At 39.8% G+C, this 17,247-nt stretch overlaps 1 protein-coding gene across 2 annotated transcripts in view; it reads left to right on the top strand.

The window, feature by feature from the left end:
- The window catches only part of commd10 (COMM domain containing 10), a 58,065-nt gene that overhangs the window by 9,252 nt on the left and 31,566 nt on the right, over positions 1-17,247 (top strand). For both annotated transcript variants that reach the window (XM_053625001.1, XM_053625000.1), the window contains one exon: positions 1,794-1,907. In XM_053625001.1, the coding sequence (XP_053480976.1) occupies positions 1,794-1,907 (114 nt within the window). The remainder of the gene's footprint in view (positions 1-1,793; positions 1,908-17,247) is intronic.

The following is a 17,247-nucleotide window of genomic DNA, read 5'->3' as shown; positions in this document are numbered from 1 at the left end:
GCTTGGCCAGTCCATCACCTTTATCCTCAGCTTCTTTAGCAAGGCAGTGGTCGTCTTGGAGGTGTGTTTGAGGTTGTTATCATGCTGGAATGCTGCCCTGCGGCCCAGTCTCTGAAGGGAGGGGATCATGCTCTGCTTCATGTTGGCATTCATGGTACATGCTTGACACCATCTGAACCAAATAAGTTTATCTTGGTCTCATCAGACCACAGGACATGGTTCCAGTAATCCATGTCCTTAGTCTGCTTGTCTTCAGCAAACTGTTTGCAGGCTTTCTTGTGCATCATCTTTAGAAGAGGCTTCCTTTTGGGATGACAGCCATGCAGACCAATTTGATGCACTGTGCAGCGTATGGTCTGAGCACTGACGGGCTGACCCCCCACCCCTTCAACCTCTGCAGCAATGCTGGCGGTACTCATACGTCTGTTTCCCAAAGACAACCTCTGGCTATGACGCTGAGCACGTGCACTCAACTTCTTTGGTCGACCATGGCGAGGCCTGTTCTGAGTAGAACCTGTCCTGTTAAACTGCTGTATGGTCTTGGCCACCGTGCTGCAGCTCAGTGTCAGGGTCTTGGCAATCTTCTTATAGCCTAGTCCATCTTTATGTAGAGCAACAATTCTTTTTTCAGATCCTCAGAGAGTTCTTTGCCATGAGGTGCCATGTTGAACTTCCAGTGACCAGTATGAGGGAGTGTGAGCGCGATGACACCAAATTTAACACACCTGCTCCCCATTCACACCTGAGACCTTGTAACACGAACAAGTCACATGACACCGGGGAGGGAAAATAGCTAATTGGTCCCAATTTGGACATTTTCACTTAGGGGTGTACTCACTTTTGTTGCCAGTGGTTTAGACATTAATGGCTGTGTGTTGAGTTATTTTGAGGGGACAGCAAATTTACACTGTTATACAAGCTGTACACTCACTACTTTACATTGTAGCAAAGTGTCATTACTTCAGTATTGTCACATGAAAAGATATAATCAAATATTTACAAAAATGTGAGGGGTGTACTCACTTTTGTGAGATACTGTGTGTGTGTGTGTGTGTGTGTGTGTATTACAAAAAGGGGTGGCTAAATCTGGAATTATCATAAAGCACATGTGGGTGTGAAGGATAGGTTCCCTTCTCTGGAGTCTGGATCCTCTCAAGGTTTCTTCCTCATATCATCTTAGGGAGTTTTTCCTTGCCACCATCGCCACCGGCTTGCTTAATAGGGATAAATTCACACACTTAAAATCTGTATTCAGTGTTTATATGTTTCTGTAAAGCTGCTTTGAGACAATGTCCATTGTTAAAAGCACTATACAAATAAAATTGAATTCAATTCAATTGAACCTCTATTTCCTGCAGACAAACAGTGAAATTTAAGCAAAAGTAAGTTAACACTTTTTATTACCTTATCCAGACACATACTCTGTATGCCTGTGCTTTCAGTGCACACAAGTCTGACCTTTTTAGTCTAGTATTTTATTTTTAAGACATTTCTTCTAGGCTGTATGGATTAATAATAATAGTAATTGACTTCATAACTGAATATTAATACCGAGGCATGAAATATGCAGGCTTTTCCATGAAATATCAGTGCAGAACTCATTATAAGTGACTCGACGGTAGCGAGTTTAAATTCTAGGACCGTCTCAGAGCCACTACTGGGCTCCAGACTCTAACCTGCTGAGCTCTGTGCTTGGATTGGGTTCTGTCTCCATTATAAAAAGCTTTGAGTAAGTTGAGGAAATGATATGTATAATAAGAGTTCTTCTTTTTTTTTTTTTCCCTTCCTGCTAGCTGGAGCATATAGGCTGGCAACTCAACCTTCAGATGGGCCAGTCATCACAGGCTAAGCAAAAAGAGCCACACGCCGTGCTGGACCTGGGAGTCAGAGAGGAGGATGAGTTGGAGGTAAAGATTTTATGCAGCTTATCCATGCATGGAGACGATGTTCGCATCACCCCGGTCTCTTGCGGTAGCACCTGGCTTTGAAATGGATGTAAATTGGGCTCGCTCTGCCTTCGCCAGAAAAAGTAACAACAGCTTATTAAAAGAACTGGCTGCTATCCTGTGAGAGCTCCTTTTTTTTTGTTTTGTTTTTAAAGCAACAGCAATTTGAATTGCCAAGAACCAGGCGTAATCCGAGCCTGCAGAGTAACAAAACATCTGGATAAACACACAAACCTCTGTTTTGCCCAAAGCAGTGACAGGCCTTCTAAAGTTTCGGTAGATTTGAAGGTATTTTTTGTTCCTGGCTTCCCGTCCATAACCCCCTGTTTTTTTGCTAGTGTTATTAGTGGCAATGCAGGATATTTAGCCACAGTGTCCTTGTGGTTGAGGGAATACATGACGTATCCAAACTGTTGCTTTTTTTGGTTCTAATAAAGTACAAACGGAACATTTTCCCCTTAAAATAAATCCACTTAGGATGCTTCTGTGTGGAATTGATAGCTTATAGCCTGGAGCAGGTCAACATAATGAAAGGAAGGATGCAACGTGTGCCCTTTTCTAAGTTGCTCAATTGGGGGCACTGTTCCCACACGGCAAAAGTCTGTTCTCTTAGCGAGAAGCAAGAATACTTTGTCATATTCACCGGCAACTTCTTTGACTTTAAATGGAGTTTCTGGGCTTAGACTGGGTTTTAGAATTCCTTCTGAATAAAAGGCTTGTGTCGTGCTTTTTAACTCTTATTGTATGTGCGAAAGGTAGAGCTGGCATTTTGTCTTCCAGATAGTGCTATATCTGTCTGGGAGCTGTTGAATTGAGGATGAACTATAATAGACCGAAAGAAACTCCAGAGCTTTGAACACCGTTTAATGAGAGTTTGTGATTTTCGTTTCGGACGGAAGTGCTCCATGAACAACTGCTCAGACGATGGGATGACTGTTAGTAGTTATGTTGAAATGAGTAATTTGTTGGTGTTAATGCAACGTGAAACGTGGACACGTGAAATAAAGCAGTCCATGTTGGTGTAAATGTCTAAAATGAAACCATACGCAGTCATTGTGGTGATTTTATAGTAAGCACGTTACAGTCCATGTATATTATTGGTATGGTGTTATTGGGCTATTAATTTGGTATGGTTATGTCTGGCATACTTTTTTTTTTTTTAACCCAAAAGTATAATATTTATGGTCATAATATATTAAGTTATACTTGATGTTAATGCCCTTTGTCGAGCAGGTTTGGATTCTGTTACATGGCTTAAATTGATTTGTCTTTTGTTCTGCCCAAACTCTGGTGTAATTTTAAAACGCTCACGTATTCCATGCGTCAGCGATTTTTGCGGCTGCAATAAGCATTAGGTATTGAATTGAAACAGCAAGGCACAGTAGTGGAGTTAATAAAAATGAAACTGAAGAAGGGGAGGTGGCCATGGATGGCTGTCGGTTGCTGTTCGCAAACTCTTGGAGAGAATTCGCCTTAGATGGACAAAGCGCTTCAGGTCCGTTAGTCATATCTGTCCATTCTCTTTTAGTCCTGGACTTGCTCTTATCATGACCATTTGACAGCTGGCTTCTGCTTAAAAGAATCAGGCACTTTGATATTACTTTTGAACTTCTTAGGGATCCTCCTGTTTCCCTTCCCTGTTTCCCTTCCCTGATAAGGCCTCGTCAATCTGCAGGCTTCAAAACCAGGGCAGGATTTGTGAAAAATACACCTCCATGTCAGTGTGTTTTGGCTGATTTTTCATTTATGTATTTAGATTGAACTGTAGTTGAAGACACGTGTTTGACCACCATGTTTTTCCCCATAGAATATTTTGTTGAATTATATTCACTAAAGGTACGTTCACTCGTACATCGGTTTTTATCACTGCAAGTCGACATTCGCTGTGTTATGAAGTCGCCAGTTGGCCTTCCTACTACTGGCTGCCATAGTAACAGTATCTTTATCAGTGAGTGGTGGAACTACTGTAGCATTCCACTTTTAACAACAAACCAGTTTTCTTGCCGCTAAAATTAAACCTTCTGGAAGGAGAGCGTTTGGATTTGAAATTCACCAGTGTGTGTATATGCATCGTATGCTACGAGATGAACGAGAAGAAGTTTGTGTTTTTTGGCATCGTGGTCATCTATCAGCAGCAAGAGCGCAAGCACCGGACTGTCTGGGTCCAAAAAACTATCTGGACTCGCAGGCTGCATGGCGGATGACTGATCACGTGTGCTCTACTGTCTTTACTCCCGTTGGTAGTCCCTGCACCAAATCGGTCAAAATTTTCATACAGTTCAACTTTTCTCAATTTTGTCGTGTCGGACACGCCCACACCTAATCACCAATGGTTGCTGTCGCACATGTTGCCGGAAGTCGCCAGCTCTCGTTAAAAACGAACGGTCTCCTGTGGCTTTGTCGCTGCGGGTCGCCATATGTGTGAAAATACCTTAACAAATTGATTTATAAAGTTGCATAATATACTTTACACTTTGATTTTTATCATTTGAAACAGTCAAATTATTATTCCAAGCTTATCCCGAGTTGTAATTGTATAGCTTGCTGTCTCCTGTGGTTACTTTCCTAGTTCACTTCGAGGCATTAACTAATTCTGTGTATTCGGACGTATGCGAAATCAGTCCAAGTGTCTGACATGATCATACTTTACCTGGGTTCAGCCACTGAGGAGCAAGAAGCTCTGTTGGATTTCTCACTTGTGAAACCTCATTAATTATCACCTAGAACAAAAGAGAACGTAATTAAACGTCAGATTTTAAGTTGCGAAGAAATTCAAGGATCTGCCATAAACATTTGTTCTCGTTTTCCTCATGCTCGATGTTGGATGTAAAACAGGGCAACGGCTTTCACACAAACAGAAAAGGTTGGGGGGGGGAGATCATACAAGTCACTCAACTCATACCATGAAGTTGTAATTGGTACCTTCTTAACATAATAATTGCTTGCGATCACCTAACCAGACTAAAAAGAAAAAATGAATTAAGCTGTGGTTGGTTGTGGCTGGTTGCTTTGTTTGTTTAGGGATGCTTTGTGCATTGATTAAAAAAAAACCAAAAAAAAAAACCCACAAAAAAAACATTTATTGTGTGTGTTCGCAGGGAGACAGAACGTTTTATCATTTTGTTTATTACCACAGCAAAGTAGTGAGTAGTCATGCATCTTTATTCTGGACCACGCTTTTTTTCTTTTTCTGTTGGCTTGCTCAGTTTATTGTAAAGTGGCCCTGTGTTGATAAATGTTGGTGAATGAAAACAGGGTACACTGCAAATTTTGTCTGCACACTGATCATTATGCAGGGAAAACCGGATTTGGCCGCATGCTGATTCTCCCAATCAGTGAAAGCTCTTATTTGCCTGTATTGCTGCTCTGTTAGATGGGTAAATTAGTGCACTGTTGAAGCACATTGCTTTGATGAAAGGGTGGTTTGATACTCTACTTGTTTATTTATTTGCATGCAACTGCATCTGGGCTTATTTGGGGGAAAATGAAGCAGTGTGGACTATAGCGTAGTGTGTGAGATGAAAAGCATTTTGATCATCGTTCTAGACATAACACAGTTTTAGTATGTAAACTTGTACGGTTTTTGCCAGTGAATTAGTAAAAATCTTTTTCATTAGGGTTGTGCTTTTCCCTAGACCCTAACGTGGACATGATAATGTGCTGTCTAAACATGAAGCTTGTTGTCACCATGAATCTTTCTGCTCGCAGCATTTCTGGCAGTGTCATCATATATGTGAGGCGACCTGCAAAAAAAAAAAAAAAAAAATCCTGTCAAAAGTTGTTAGAGTTGAATTCTGGAAACCAGCCAAAAGTGACAAAAAGTCAGGTTTAGACCAAAATTGAGTTTTTTCTGCCAGTAATGCTCTTTGACTTCTCTACTTTAACTAAACGTACAATCAGGTCCATAGATATTTGGACATCTGGACATTTGGATCCGGCCAACTGTTGTGAAGGGGTTTTTCTTCACCAGGGAAAGAATTCTTGTGTCGTCCAGTACAGTTCTCACTAGCGCATTCTTTCTTTTTAAGAATGAACCAAATAGTTGATTTAGCCACACCTAATATTTTTGTTAGATTAATGATGTCTTGCTTAAGTGGCTGTGACATCTTTTTGGACTTCATATTGAGAGCTAACAGCAGCAAATTCCAAATACAAATGCCACACTTGAAATCAAATCTAGACCTTTTTATCTGTTTACTTGTAGGTGAAATAATGAGGGAATCGTACAGCACACAGCAATCAGGTCATGCAACAGCTGAGCAGCCAGTTTTCCGGTTAATTTTGGTCCTTTCGAAGTGAGGGACCACATATAAAATTCTACACCGTTCACACTGTTTTGGATGTAAAATCGCTCAAATTAAAGCTGGAAGTCTGCATGTTGAGCTTCGTTCTCCCAACCTTGTGTCCAAATATTTATGGACCTGATTGTAAATGCATTTCACTGAAACCACAGAATTATTTTTTTTATTTCAGACACGTTTCCTTGGCTTTCTGCCTGCATTTAATAAACTCTGGTAAATGTAGCCACTCTGCCTAAAGAAGTCTAAAACCTGTGCATTTTAAGTGAAGTGTAAATCTTTTTTATTTTTTCACGATTTGATCAGGTTTCTAATAATTGCATGAAATAGCATCAGATCAGATGTCAACTCTCAAAATGCCTGCAGTGCACCAGCGCCATTACTTTATCCGCATAATAGACAAGCGCTCTTGCACACACTCTGTATAGATGAAGTTTTAAAAATGTTTAAATGACCTAATAAAACTTTAATAAGAGCAAAATTATTCAGCAGTACATAACCGACTGAATTAATCAGTGTTTACAGTATTTCCCCACCCGTGTCAGTGTGTAAAGTGATCAGTCGGGTGAAGAGAAGATGATGGGTCTTTTATTTAAATGCTGCGAGTGACTTTTACGTCAGGTGATGAGACAGAGACTGACGTGATCTCCATAAGTAGATTAGATTATATATGTAGACGTAGGTGGGACATCGTTTAGAGTAACTAGAATGGAATCTTTCAATTTAGTTACAGTAAGTGGGACACCAGACTAAAATGAATTATAGAGTTCTATATAGAAAATGTATATGAGAAGGGTTTTCACAGACTTCCACACACATCATGATCATGTTACATTATTCTTTTTTGAAAATCATGTTGTGCAAAAAATGATCTCTCCTGATCCTGCCCAGAATGCCCAAAAGTTTATGGACACTAAACCATCACTCCTGTATGTGGGTCTCCCTCAAACTGTTACCACAGTGTTGGGAGCAGTGTATACAGTTGCTATGGATTCTGTAGCTTTAAAATTTCCCTTCACTGGAGCTAAGAGTACGAACATGTTCCGGCATGACAACGCCCCTGTGCACAAAGCGAACTCCATGAAGACATGGGTTGCCAAATTTGTTAATGGAAGAAGTGATTGACCTGCACAGAGCCCAGACCTCAGCCCCACTGAACACTTATGGGATGAATTGGAACACTGACACATTAGGCCTCCTCACTAAACCTCACTGCCTGATCTCAAAAATGCTCTTGTGGCTGAATGAGCAAATCCCAACAGCCATGCTCCAAAATAGTGGAAAGCCTTCCCAGAAGAGCAGAGGTTATTATAACTGCAAAGGAGAGACTAAATCTGGAATGAGATGTTTTAAAAAAAACAAAAAAAAAAAAACACACATAGGGGTGTGATGGTCAGGTGGCCACAAACCTTTGGCCTTATAGAGAGTGTGTGTGTGTGTGTGTGTGTGTGTGTGTGTAAGCAAGATACATTGTTACCGGAACCTCCAAGTGTGTTGCCAGTGTACTACTTACAGCCTTTCTAACAATAGTGTTATCAACTTTTGATTAGTGTGATCGCATGTGGAGGGGTGACATTCTATTTTTTGCCACCGATCTGTACTGTTTCATTGGCTGACTGCACTGGATAGAGATGCCACTGTAGATGTTCTGATTATGCGAATGGTCTTCGTTCCCACAAGCTGTACAGTATAAAGGACGAGGCCCTCTAACTCTCAGCCGTTGTAGTGTCGACATACCAGAGGGATCTAAAAGGGAGCCTAGGCGATCACCAAAGTTACCGCACAAGAGACATTTCTGTTGCTATGAATAGTGGCCCGTGAGCCTCTCTCACTCTCTTTCTCACTCTCTCTGCAGCTATAGTGTTTCAAAAATGGATAGAGGGGATGTTTTTATCGTGGGAGGGATTTGGCATGCTGCGGGTATGTACAGCACATTCTCTCTGAGCCGCATAGCTGAGGAAACACTTGCTTTCAGTGAATTCCAGGCTGTGTCCAAAGTCTCAATCATCTTTAGTTTATGGTACCTTTTTTGTTTTTATGTGCTGTAATTTCTGTTGTCAGATCAGCTGATAATCAGGTGCTCTTTTAATATAGTTTCTATAACATTTTAAACAAGTCTGGCTAAAATGTGATTCCATTCTTTACACACGCCCACCTCCTAATTAATTAGGATCAACATACTAATACTGGGTAGGACCCACCCTTTCAGAACAGCATCAGTTCTTCATGGCATTGATACCGCAAGATGTTGGAAACAGTCCTTAAGATTCTGGTCCATGTTGTCTTGATTGCATGACATAATTGTGAATTCATACTGTGAATCTCCTGTTCTACCACATCCCAAAGGTGCTCTACCAGATTCAGATCTCGTGACTGGGAAGACCATTGAAGTACACTGAAATCATTAGCATGTTCAAGGAAGCAGTTTGAGATGACTTTGTGACTTGGTGCATTTGACATAGCCATTATAAGATGGGTCAATTTGTTTCCTTAAAGGAATTCACATGGTCATCAGCAACAATGTAGCAGTCAAAGATGCTTGACTGGTTTTAAGGGGCCCAGTATGTGCCATTCCCCACACCATTACTCTACCACCACCAGCCTGTACTGTTGACACAGCTCAGGTTGGGTCCAGGAATTCATGCCAAATTCTGACCTTTAAAATCTGCATGTCACATGTGAGATTCATCAGGCCAGGTGATGGTTTTCCCACCTGTCCAGTTTCACTGAATCTGTCCTGAGCCTGTGGCTGACAGAAGTGGAACCCAACATGGACTTTCACTATTGTAGCCCATCTTCCATTTAATTCCATTTTAATTCACTTTGATATATTCCATTGACAGTTGTGTAAATTAATTTTGTCTATTATACTTATAAACTTCAGCCTTTGTAGCACATTTCCATCAGTCTGCTTTTTAATGTCATTGTCCTTCAAAGCATTTACCATGAAGTTGCCCCAGCTGTACAGAAGGTTGTACTGCTGTTTTATTTTCAGTCAATTCCGCTCCCTCAGACCCCTCATATTTCTAGTCACCGTTTCTCTCATGCTGGGATAACAGAGCGAGTAAGGCTTTTTTATATTCTTCTTTTTATCACTAGATGAGTCAGTGTCGGTATAAATAGGTGCCATGAATGGCATGCAGTAAATATGAGGGTGTAATGTGCCTTCTTGTCGTTCTCTACCAGTGCTGGTAGCAGCATTCCAATTATTGTTTGGCTGAGGAGCTTATGCTTATCATCAGATCCTCCTATTCTTAATTTAGTGTCATACAAACACACTATTCTAGATGGACTTATCCTTGTTTCTTAAATCCTATGACTCAGAATTGTCTGAAAGAATGGGACTTTGTTACTGCTACCTGCATAAGAGCAAGTTCTGTAATCTAGCGGCAGATGGATATCTGATTGCACAACTAATGCACAACTGAGCTTTATCTAACTCATTTTAGTGAGCTTTGCCGATTTTGCTTTACACTAGGTTCAAAAAGGAAAGCCCGGGAGACTAATCTTTAGATAGAATTGAAATAACAATTACACTAATTTAGCATTTTGCATCTGAATGTGTTTCATCATGTACTAATGTCTTATGCCTTTATATATACTGTCCCCTCTGAAAGTATTGGAACGGCAAGGCCAATTCATTTGTTTTTGCTGTAGGCTGAAGACATTTGGGTTTGAACTCAAAAGATGAATATGAGAAGATAATTCAGAATTTCAGCTTTTATTTCCTGGTATTTATATGTAGATGTGTTACATGACATAGCACATTTTGTATCAGACCACCCAATTTGTAGGCGAGCAAAAATATTGGAACGTGACTGACCGGTGTTTCTTGTTACCCAGGTGTGTCCTGTTAGATTGATTGTTTAAACAATAAATAGCTCTGAACATGTACTCTTGGTTTTAGCCTTCAGTTGCACCTGTGAAGGCTGCATTTGTTGTTAAAAAGGATAAGCCAAGATGAAGATCAGAGGGCTGTCTATCTGAAAAGCAAGCCATTTTGAAGCTGAGAAAAGAGGGGAAAATCAGAGGCACTGCATAAACATTAAGCATAGCCAACACAACCAATTGGAATGTCCTGAAAAAGAAAGAAACCACTGGTGTACTGAGCAACAGACACTGAATGGGTCGGCCAAGGTAAACAATAACAGCTGATGACGGAAACATTGTGAGAGATGTGAAGAAAATCCTAAAAACAACACTCAGTGACATAACAAACAACCTCCACAGGGCAAGGGTGAAGGCATCACAATCCACCATTCAAATAAGACTTATATATAGAAATGTAGAGGCCATACCACAAGATGCAAACCACTCATCAGCAGTAAGAATCAGAAGGCCAGATTGTAATTTGCAAAGAAATACAGAGATGAGCCACAAAAGTTTTGGAACCAAGAGTAACTTCTGCCAAAGTGATGGAAAGTCCAAATTGTGGAGAAAGAAAGCATCTGCTTATGATCCAAAACATACAAGCTCGTCTGTGAAACATAGTGGAGGTATTATCATGCCTTGGGTTTGCATGGCTGCTTCTGGAACAGGTTCACTAATCTATATTGATGATGTAACTTGTGATGGTAACAGCAGAATTAATTCAGAAGTTTACAGGAATATTTTGTCTGCCAGTTCACAGAGAAATGCATTTGAAATAATCAGGAGGAACTTTATCATGCAGCAAGACAATGATCCAAAAAGCACTGCCAACTCAACAAAGGGCTATCAGGGGGAAAAAGTGGAAGCTTTTAGACTGGCCAAGTTCTTGGCAGTTATTGAAAGTGATTGATATGTAATCAAATATTAAGTGTTATTTAATTCAAGACTAACTAGTGTCACCTAAAATTTCACCTAAAATTCGGTGCTCTGATACAAAAGGTTCTGTGTTTTGTTGCTTCACAGATCTAGATGTAAATACCAGGAACTAAAAGCTGAAATCCTAAACTCTCATCTCATATCCATCTTTTGATCTCAAACCCAAATGTCTTGGGTGTATAGCACAAACAAATTAATTGGCCTTGTCGTTCCAATAGTTTTGGAGGGGACTGTAGCAGCTGGCTTCATGTGTCTGATTATGATGCACGCATTTTCACCTGATGCCATTTGCACGTTAGTACCATGATCTGAATTGTAAACTGCCTAATGAAAAATTTGGTGTATTTATTGTATACTTGTTTACTTCAAGTGTAGGTTACACAATAATAACAAATATTAAAGCCGAAACACACTGCGTTTTCCACAGTTAGAGTAGAATTGAACCCAGATAAAATCAATACTTAGCATCTGCTGTTTCCCTTTGGCACCAAAAACATTTCAAACATTTATTATAACGAAAATTAGGTCAGACTCAAAGACATTATTATTACACTGTTCCATTACAAATTTCTAACATTTGTAGCAGCAGTGCCATAACTCAGTCTTGCTTTTCCTCCAATTGCACCCCCACCCTCCCTCCACTGCTCTCTGATCTCTGACTAAAAGCATGTCTGTGATGGATTGGAGAGGACACACCTGCGTCCTTAAATAGGCCAACACGAAGGTCATGGAGTTACAAGTGAAGAGCACTGGCTTTCTTGCAGTGCTCCTTTGTGCCTATGATCAAGCCCTGCGCTCCTGTCTAGTGCCAGAAAGTAAATTATAGATTGAGAATGCAGCACAGTATGTCATTTCCCTGTTTAGCTTGCAGTATGGGATTGCACCATGGGAAATGGAATGAAGGACTGCTGTGTTAGCAGGGAGGGTTTTAGCTGAAGCTTTCAGCCTTTGGCCATAGAATCTTATTCAGTAACCTAGCTTAGATGTTTTCTGGGGTTATAAAAAAAAAGAAAAAAAAAAAGGACGTGATCAGGACATGATGGCATAATTCTTGTTTATTGTGAATATACATCTACTTTGTGTTATACCTGCATACATGATCTCACAACAATGTCATTTTTTGTGATCTGTGGCTCTTGAGTGGCACAACAGAAAAGCATTGCTTTTTTATCCTCAGGAGATTGCAACTTTGAATCCAAATAATGCTACAGCCATACAAGGCTGGGAGTCCAAAAGAGCGTAATTGGCCCTGCTGTCGGGATGGATGGTATTACTCTCTTCCATGCCAGTCACAGTGACACTAGTGAGCTCATGTATGCTGAAAAGTGCAGTTAACGCTTTCCTCCAAGTGTGTTCAGCCACTCTGTAACGCAGCATGAGCAGCAGTTTAAAAAGATGCTGTAGCTGGCTTCACATGTCTTGGAGGAAGCACATGGTAGCTTCACCTTGCCGGTTTGTAGCTGTCGTATGATTTGGGAGATGGCTAGCTAGTGTGTGAACTAAATGGGAGAATGGGTTAAAAAAAAAATCTGCTTCAAGTTTTTAGACAAGGTGAGCTGACCTACTTTTTTTCAGGGGAAAAAAAAAAGTATTTCTGCAGTTTTTGAACTACTGAAGCCTAAGAGTGATGATTAAACCTTGTGTTGCTGTTGCAGTGTTGCATGTAGGGCAACTAACGATTATTTTGATAATTTTTGATAATAATTAAAATTGTATACTTTTTTTAATACTATTTATTTTTTATAATATATAAATTATTATATTTTGAAAACAAAAAAACTTTACAGCAGAAGTTAAATCACTATATTAAAAATGCTGAAGAAAAAGAAAACAGCACAAACTGAGTGTTAACTGTTAAGAGGTTGAATATTCTGCAGTAACACACATTCACTCATCTGAACACAGTAACATGTTACTTTTATTCTATGAATGTATGACATGTCTTTACATTTATGTACAGTTACATGTTATAACCCCATTACAGTTACTGCTCTCATAAAAAAAACAATTACTTTTGGTTCTAAATATAGTTAAATGTCAACAAACAACATATTTAATCGAAATGAATATTTTAGTCAGAGTTAATGCGCGTCCTTTCTATTACACGCTGTTTGATTGACGCGCATGTGTGGACTCGCGCTCATTCAGTGAAGTTTAATGGAGACTCACTCGCTGTCACCATACTTTGTGTATATAGTATTTTTTGGATGATAAGCTGTCTTTTATATTTATGCGGAAAATATTGGACCTTTGTCTCATCAGACCATAACACATTTTGCCAATGTTTCGAGGTGATTGTATGTTTTGTCAACATTTAGGTGTGCTTGATTGTTTTTTTTCATTTGAAGAATACATGATATTCTTGTCATGTATTGCTGCATGATATTCCTGCAGCTTTTTGAATGTTACTGTAGGTCTTTTGGCAGTGAGTTTGTGAGGGAGGTAGCGCAAAGTATTGACTAAAAGGGACTAAAAATCTATATTTAACAAAGATGTGTGTGTGTGTGTATATATATGTATATGTGTGTATATATATATATATATATATATATATATAAAATTAGTTTTTATATATTTGATAAACTTCTGTTTTGTTTGCAAATATATATACAGTGCCTGCCACTAATATTGGTGCCCTTAGTCAATATGAGCAAAGAAGGCTGTGAAAATTCTTTCAAAAAATTCACAACAATACTTTGTTCTCATGGATATCAAACAATTGCAAACAAAACACAAGTTTCTAAAAGTAATCTTTGTTAAATATAGGTGTGCAACAATTATTGGAACCCTTTTAGTGAATGCTTTGTGCTACCTCCCTTTGCCAAGATAACAGCCCTTAGTCTTCTCCTATAATGCATGATGAGGTTGGAGAATACATGGCAAGGGATCTGAGACCATTCCTCCGTACAGAATCTCTCCAGACCCATCAAATTTCGAGATGCATACTGGTGGACTCTCCTCTTCCGTTCATCCTACAGGTTTTCTAAGTCATGGGACAGGTATGGCCTTGACAGGACTTTGATTTTGTGGTCAGTAAACCATTTTTGTGTTGATTTTGATGTATGTTTTGGATCATTGTCCCGCTGGAAGATCCAACCATTTTAAGCTTTCTGGCAGAGGCAGTCAAGTTTTCATTTAATATCTGTTGATATTTGATAGTCCATGATGCCATGTATCCTAACAAAATGTCCAGGTTCTCTGGCATAAAAACAGCCCCAAAACATTAAAGAGCAACCACGATATTTAACTGTGGGCATGAGGTACTTTTCCATATGTGCTACCTCTCTGTGTGCGCGAAAACCACCTCTGGTGTTTATTGCCAAAAAAACTCTATTTTTGTTTCATCTGACCATAGAACCCGATCCCATTTGAAGTTCCAGAAGTGTCTGGCAAACTGAAGATGCTTGAGTTTGTTTTTGGATGAGAATAGAGGATTTTTTTCTTGAAACCTTTCCAAATATCTTGTGGTGATGTAGGTGACTTCAGATTGTAGTTTTGGAGACTTTCTGACCCCAAGACGCAACTAACTTCTGCAATTCTCCAGCTGTGATCCTTGGAGATTTTTGGCCACTCAAACCATTCTCTTCATAGTGCGTTGAGACAATATAGACACACGTCCAATTCCAGGTTGATTCATAACATTTCCAGTTGACTGTAACTTCTTAATTATTGCCCTGATGTTGGAAATTGGCATTTTCACTGCTTGTGCTATTTTCTGTTCCTAGTCACCCAGGTGTACTAAAAAATTTTAAATATCAATGGGAGTATACTTCAAATATATATAAATTCATAGGGGTGCCAATAATTTTTGCACACCTATATTTAACACAGATTTTTTTTTTGATAAATGTGTTTGCAATTGTTTGATATCCATGAGAGCAGAGTATTTTTGTGAATTTTTTTTTTTTAACAGTTAAAAAAAAGAAAAAAAAATCAAAAGGTTAAGCCGTAAAGACAATTTTTCATATTTACCTCAATTTACCAAGGGTGCCAATATTAATGGAGGGTAGTGTAGATAGATAGAGAATATAAAAATATATAAAGAATCGCCAGTGGCCCCCCAGTCAGAGTCGAGTCCATGATGTCTCAATGCTGCTGGTGCCAATTTATCATATCAAACAAATACAAAATGGATAGACATTAGCTGTCACGGCACATAGCCACCATTCACAATATACTTTGGAAATAACATTTGGAAAAAAAACCTTGAAGATTTAATTAATGACTTTCCATGCGCACATGCAAACAGTAAGGCTTATTTACCATTATTTCTCAGCAAATATCTGACGCTGTTGTCTATTTGGTATTTGTGGAACGGTTTTCTCCTTTTACTGGTTGTTCGGTTAGTGATGCTTGTAAAGTAACTGTATGTTTCACTGTTTGCTGCTGTGTCGTACTGAATTTAGCTGTTGATATGGTTCCTTGCAACAAGTCCTTCTTGGGCTTGCCTTATTTGGTAAATGTGTGTAAAGTTTTATTTATTTATTTATTATAGACAATACTCTGTAATGGTTTTGTATGTAGTCCTCACACAGGCCATTTAGTATGATGGAAATACTGATATTTAGCATGCCATGTTGCATTGGTATGCAAGTTGCATTCAGATTTGAGCATCAGTGCAAGGGCTAGAATGGCATTTGTAGGCCCATGTCTATCTATGATGTCAGGTTTTTTGGTTGGGTCTTAAATTTTTTCTGTAGTATGTTTGGTAAGCCTGTACTTTAGCTATAAGTTATGTAATCTATGTTCTTTATAACCATAGAAAATGTAACTTTTTCATGTGTAAAGTGGGAGGAGGGGAGCACTTCAAGTGTGGTCACCCTAGGGCACCACACTGTGTTTAAAGTGATAAACATTTGCATTTATGGCATTTGGCAGATGTTCTTATCCAGAGTGAGGTGCACAAGTGCTTTGAAGTCTCTATCAATAAGTACATCCCGATACTGGTTCAGTAGGTCACACACTAAGAATACCATCAGTCTTAAAACTCTGTTGGGAGGTAATATAGTAAGAAAATACAGAATTTTTTATAAAAAAAAAAATTTTTTTAGTGCAAATTTAAGTACTTTAGGAAGAGGTAGGTCTTTAGATGTTGTTTGAAGACTCAGTGACTCAGCTGTTCGGACATCTAGGGGTAGTTCACTCCACCACCTAGGTGCCAGAACAGAGAAGAGTCTTGATGCATGGCCTTCCTTGTACCCTGAGGGATGGTGGCACCAGTCGAGCAATGCTAGAGGTTCGGAGGTGACTTGAGGTAAATGCGTGTTGGTCGATTTTTGGCTTTGAAGGCAAGTATCAGAGTTTTAAATCTGATGTGAGCAGCTATCAGAAGCTAGTGGAGGGAGCGTAGCAATGGGGTGGTGTGGAAGAACTTAGGAAGGTTGAAAATAAGTTGAGAAGCTGCATTCTGGATGAGTTGCAGAGGTTGAATTGCACTCAGAGGAAGACCTGCCAGGAGTGCGTTACAGTAGTCCAGTCTCGAAATGACAAGAGTGGCCTGTTTGGATAGAAATGGACCAATCCTTCTGATGATGTAAAGAAGAAATCGACATGAGCGTGTCAGATTAGCAATGTGAGAGGAAAAGGACAGTTGATTGTCCATGGTTTTCACAAGATTGCGTGCAGTAACCGAAGGTGGGATCAGAGAGTTGTCCAGGGAGATCACAAGATCCTGACCTGGTGATGAATCACCTGGGATGAACAGTAGTTCAGTTTTGCTGGGATTAAGTTTCAGCTGATGAGCTGCCATCCATGATGAGATGTCTGCCAGACATGCTGAGGTCTGAGCAGAAACAAGAGGATCTGAGGGATGGAAGGAGAGAATGAGTTGAGTCATCCTCATAGCAGTGGTATGAGAACCTATGTGAGGATATGACCTCACCAAGAGATCGAGTATAGAGTGAGAACAGAAGAGGACCCAGTACTGTGCCTTGTGGGACACCAGTGGTGAGCCTGCGGGGAGCAGATGTGGATCCCCTCCACGTCACCTGGTATGAGCGACCTTCCGGGGACGACGCAAACCACTGCCTTGCTGCACCATGAATTTCGAGACTCTTGAGGGCAGACAAGGTAGTCTTGTGGTTGTGTCAATTGTTGCTGAAAGGTCAAGGAGGATGAGGACTGATGACAGTTTTGCTGATCTACCAGCATGTAGCTTCAGTGACTGCCAAAACGGCAGTTTCTGTGGAATGTGCCAC

This window comes from Ictalurus furcatus, chromosome 5, assembly GCF_023375685.1.
Source record: "Ictalurus furcatus strain D&B chromosome 5, Billie_1.0, whole genome shotgun sequence".
Classification (NCBI taxonomy): domain Eukaryota; kingdom Metazoa; phylum Chordata; class Actinopteri; order Siluriformes; family Ictaluridae; genus Ictalurus; species Ictalurus furcatus.
Note: the sequence above shows the minus strand (reverse complement) of the source record. Positions and strands in the feature narration are given on the sequence as shown.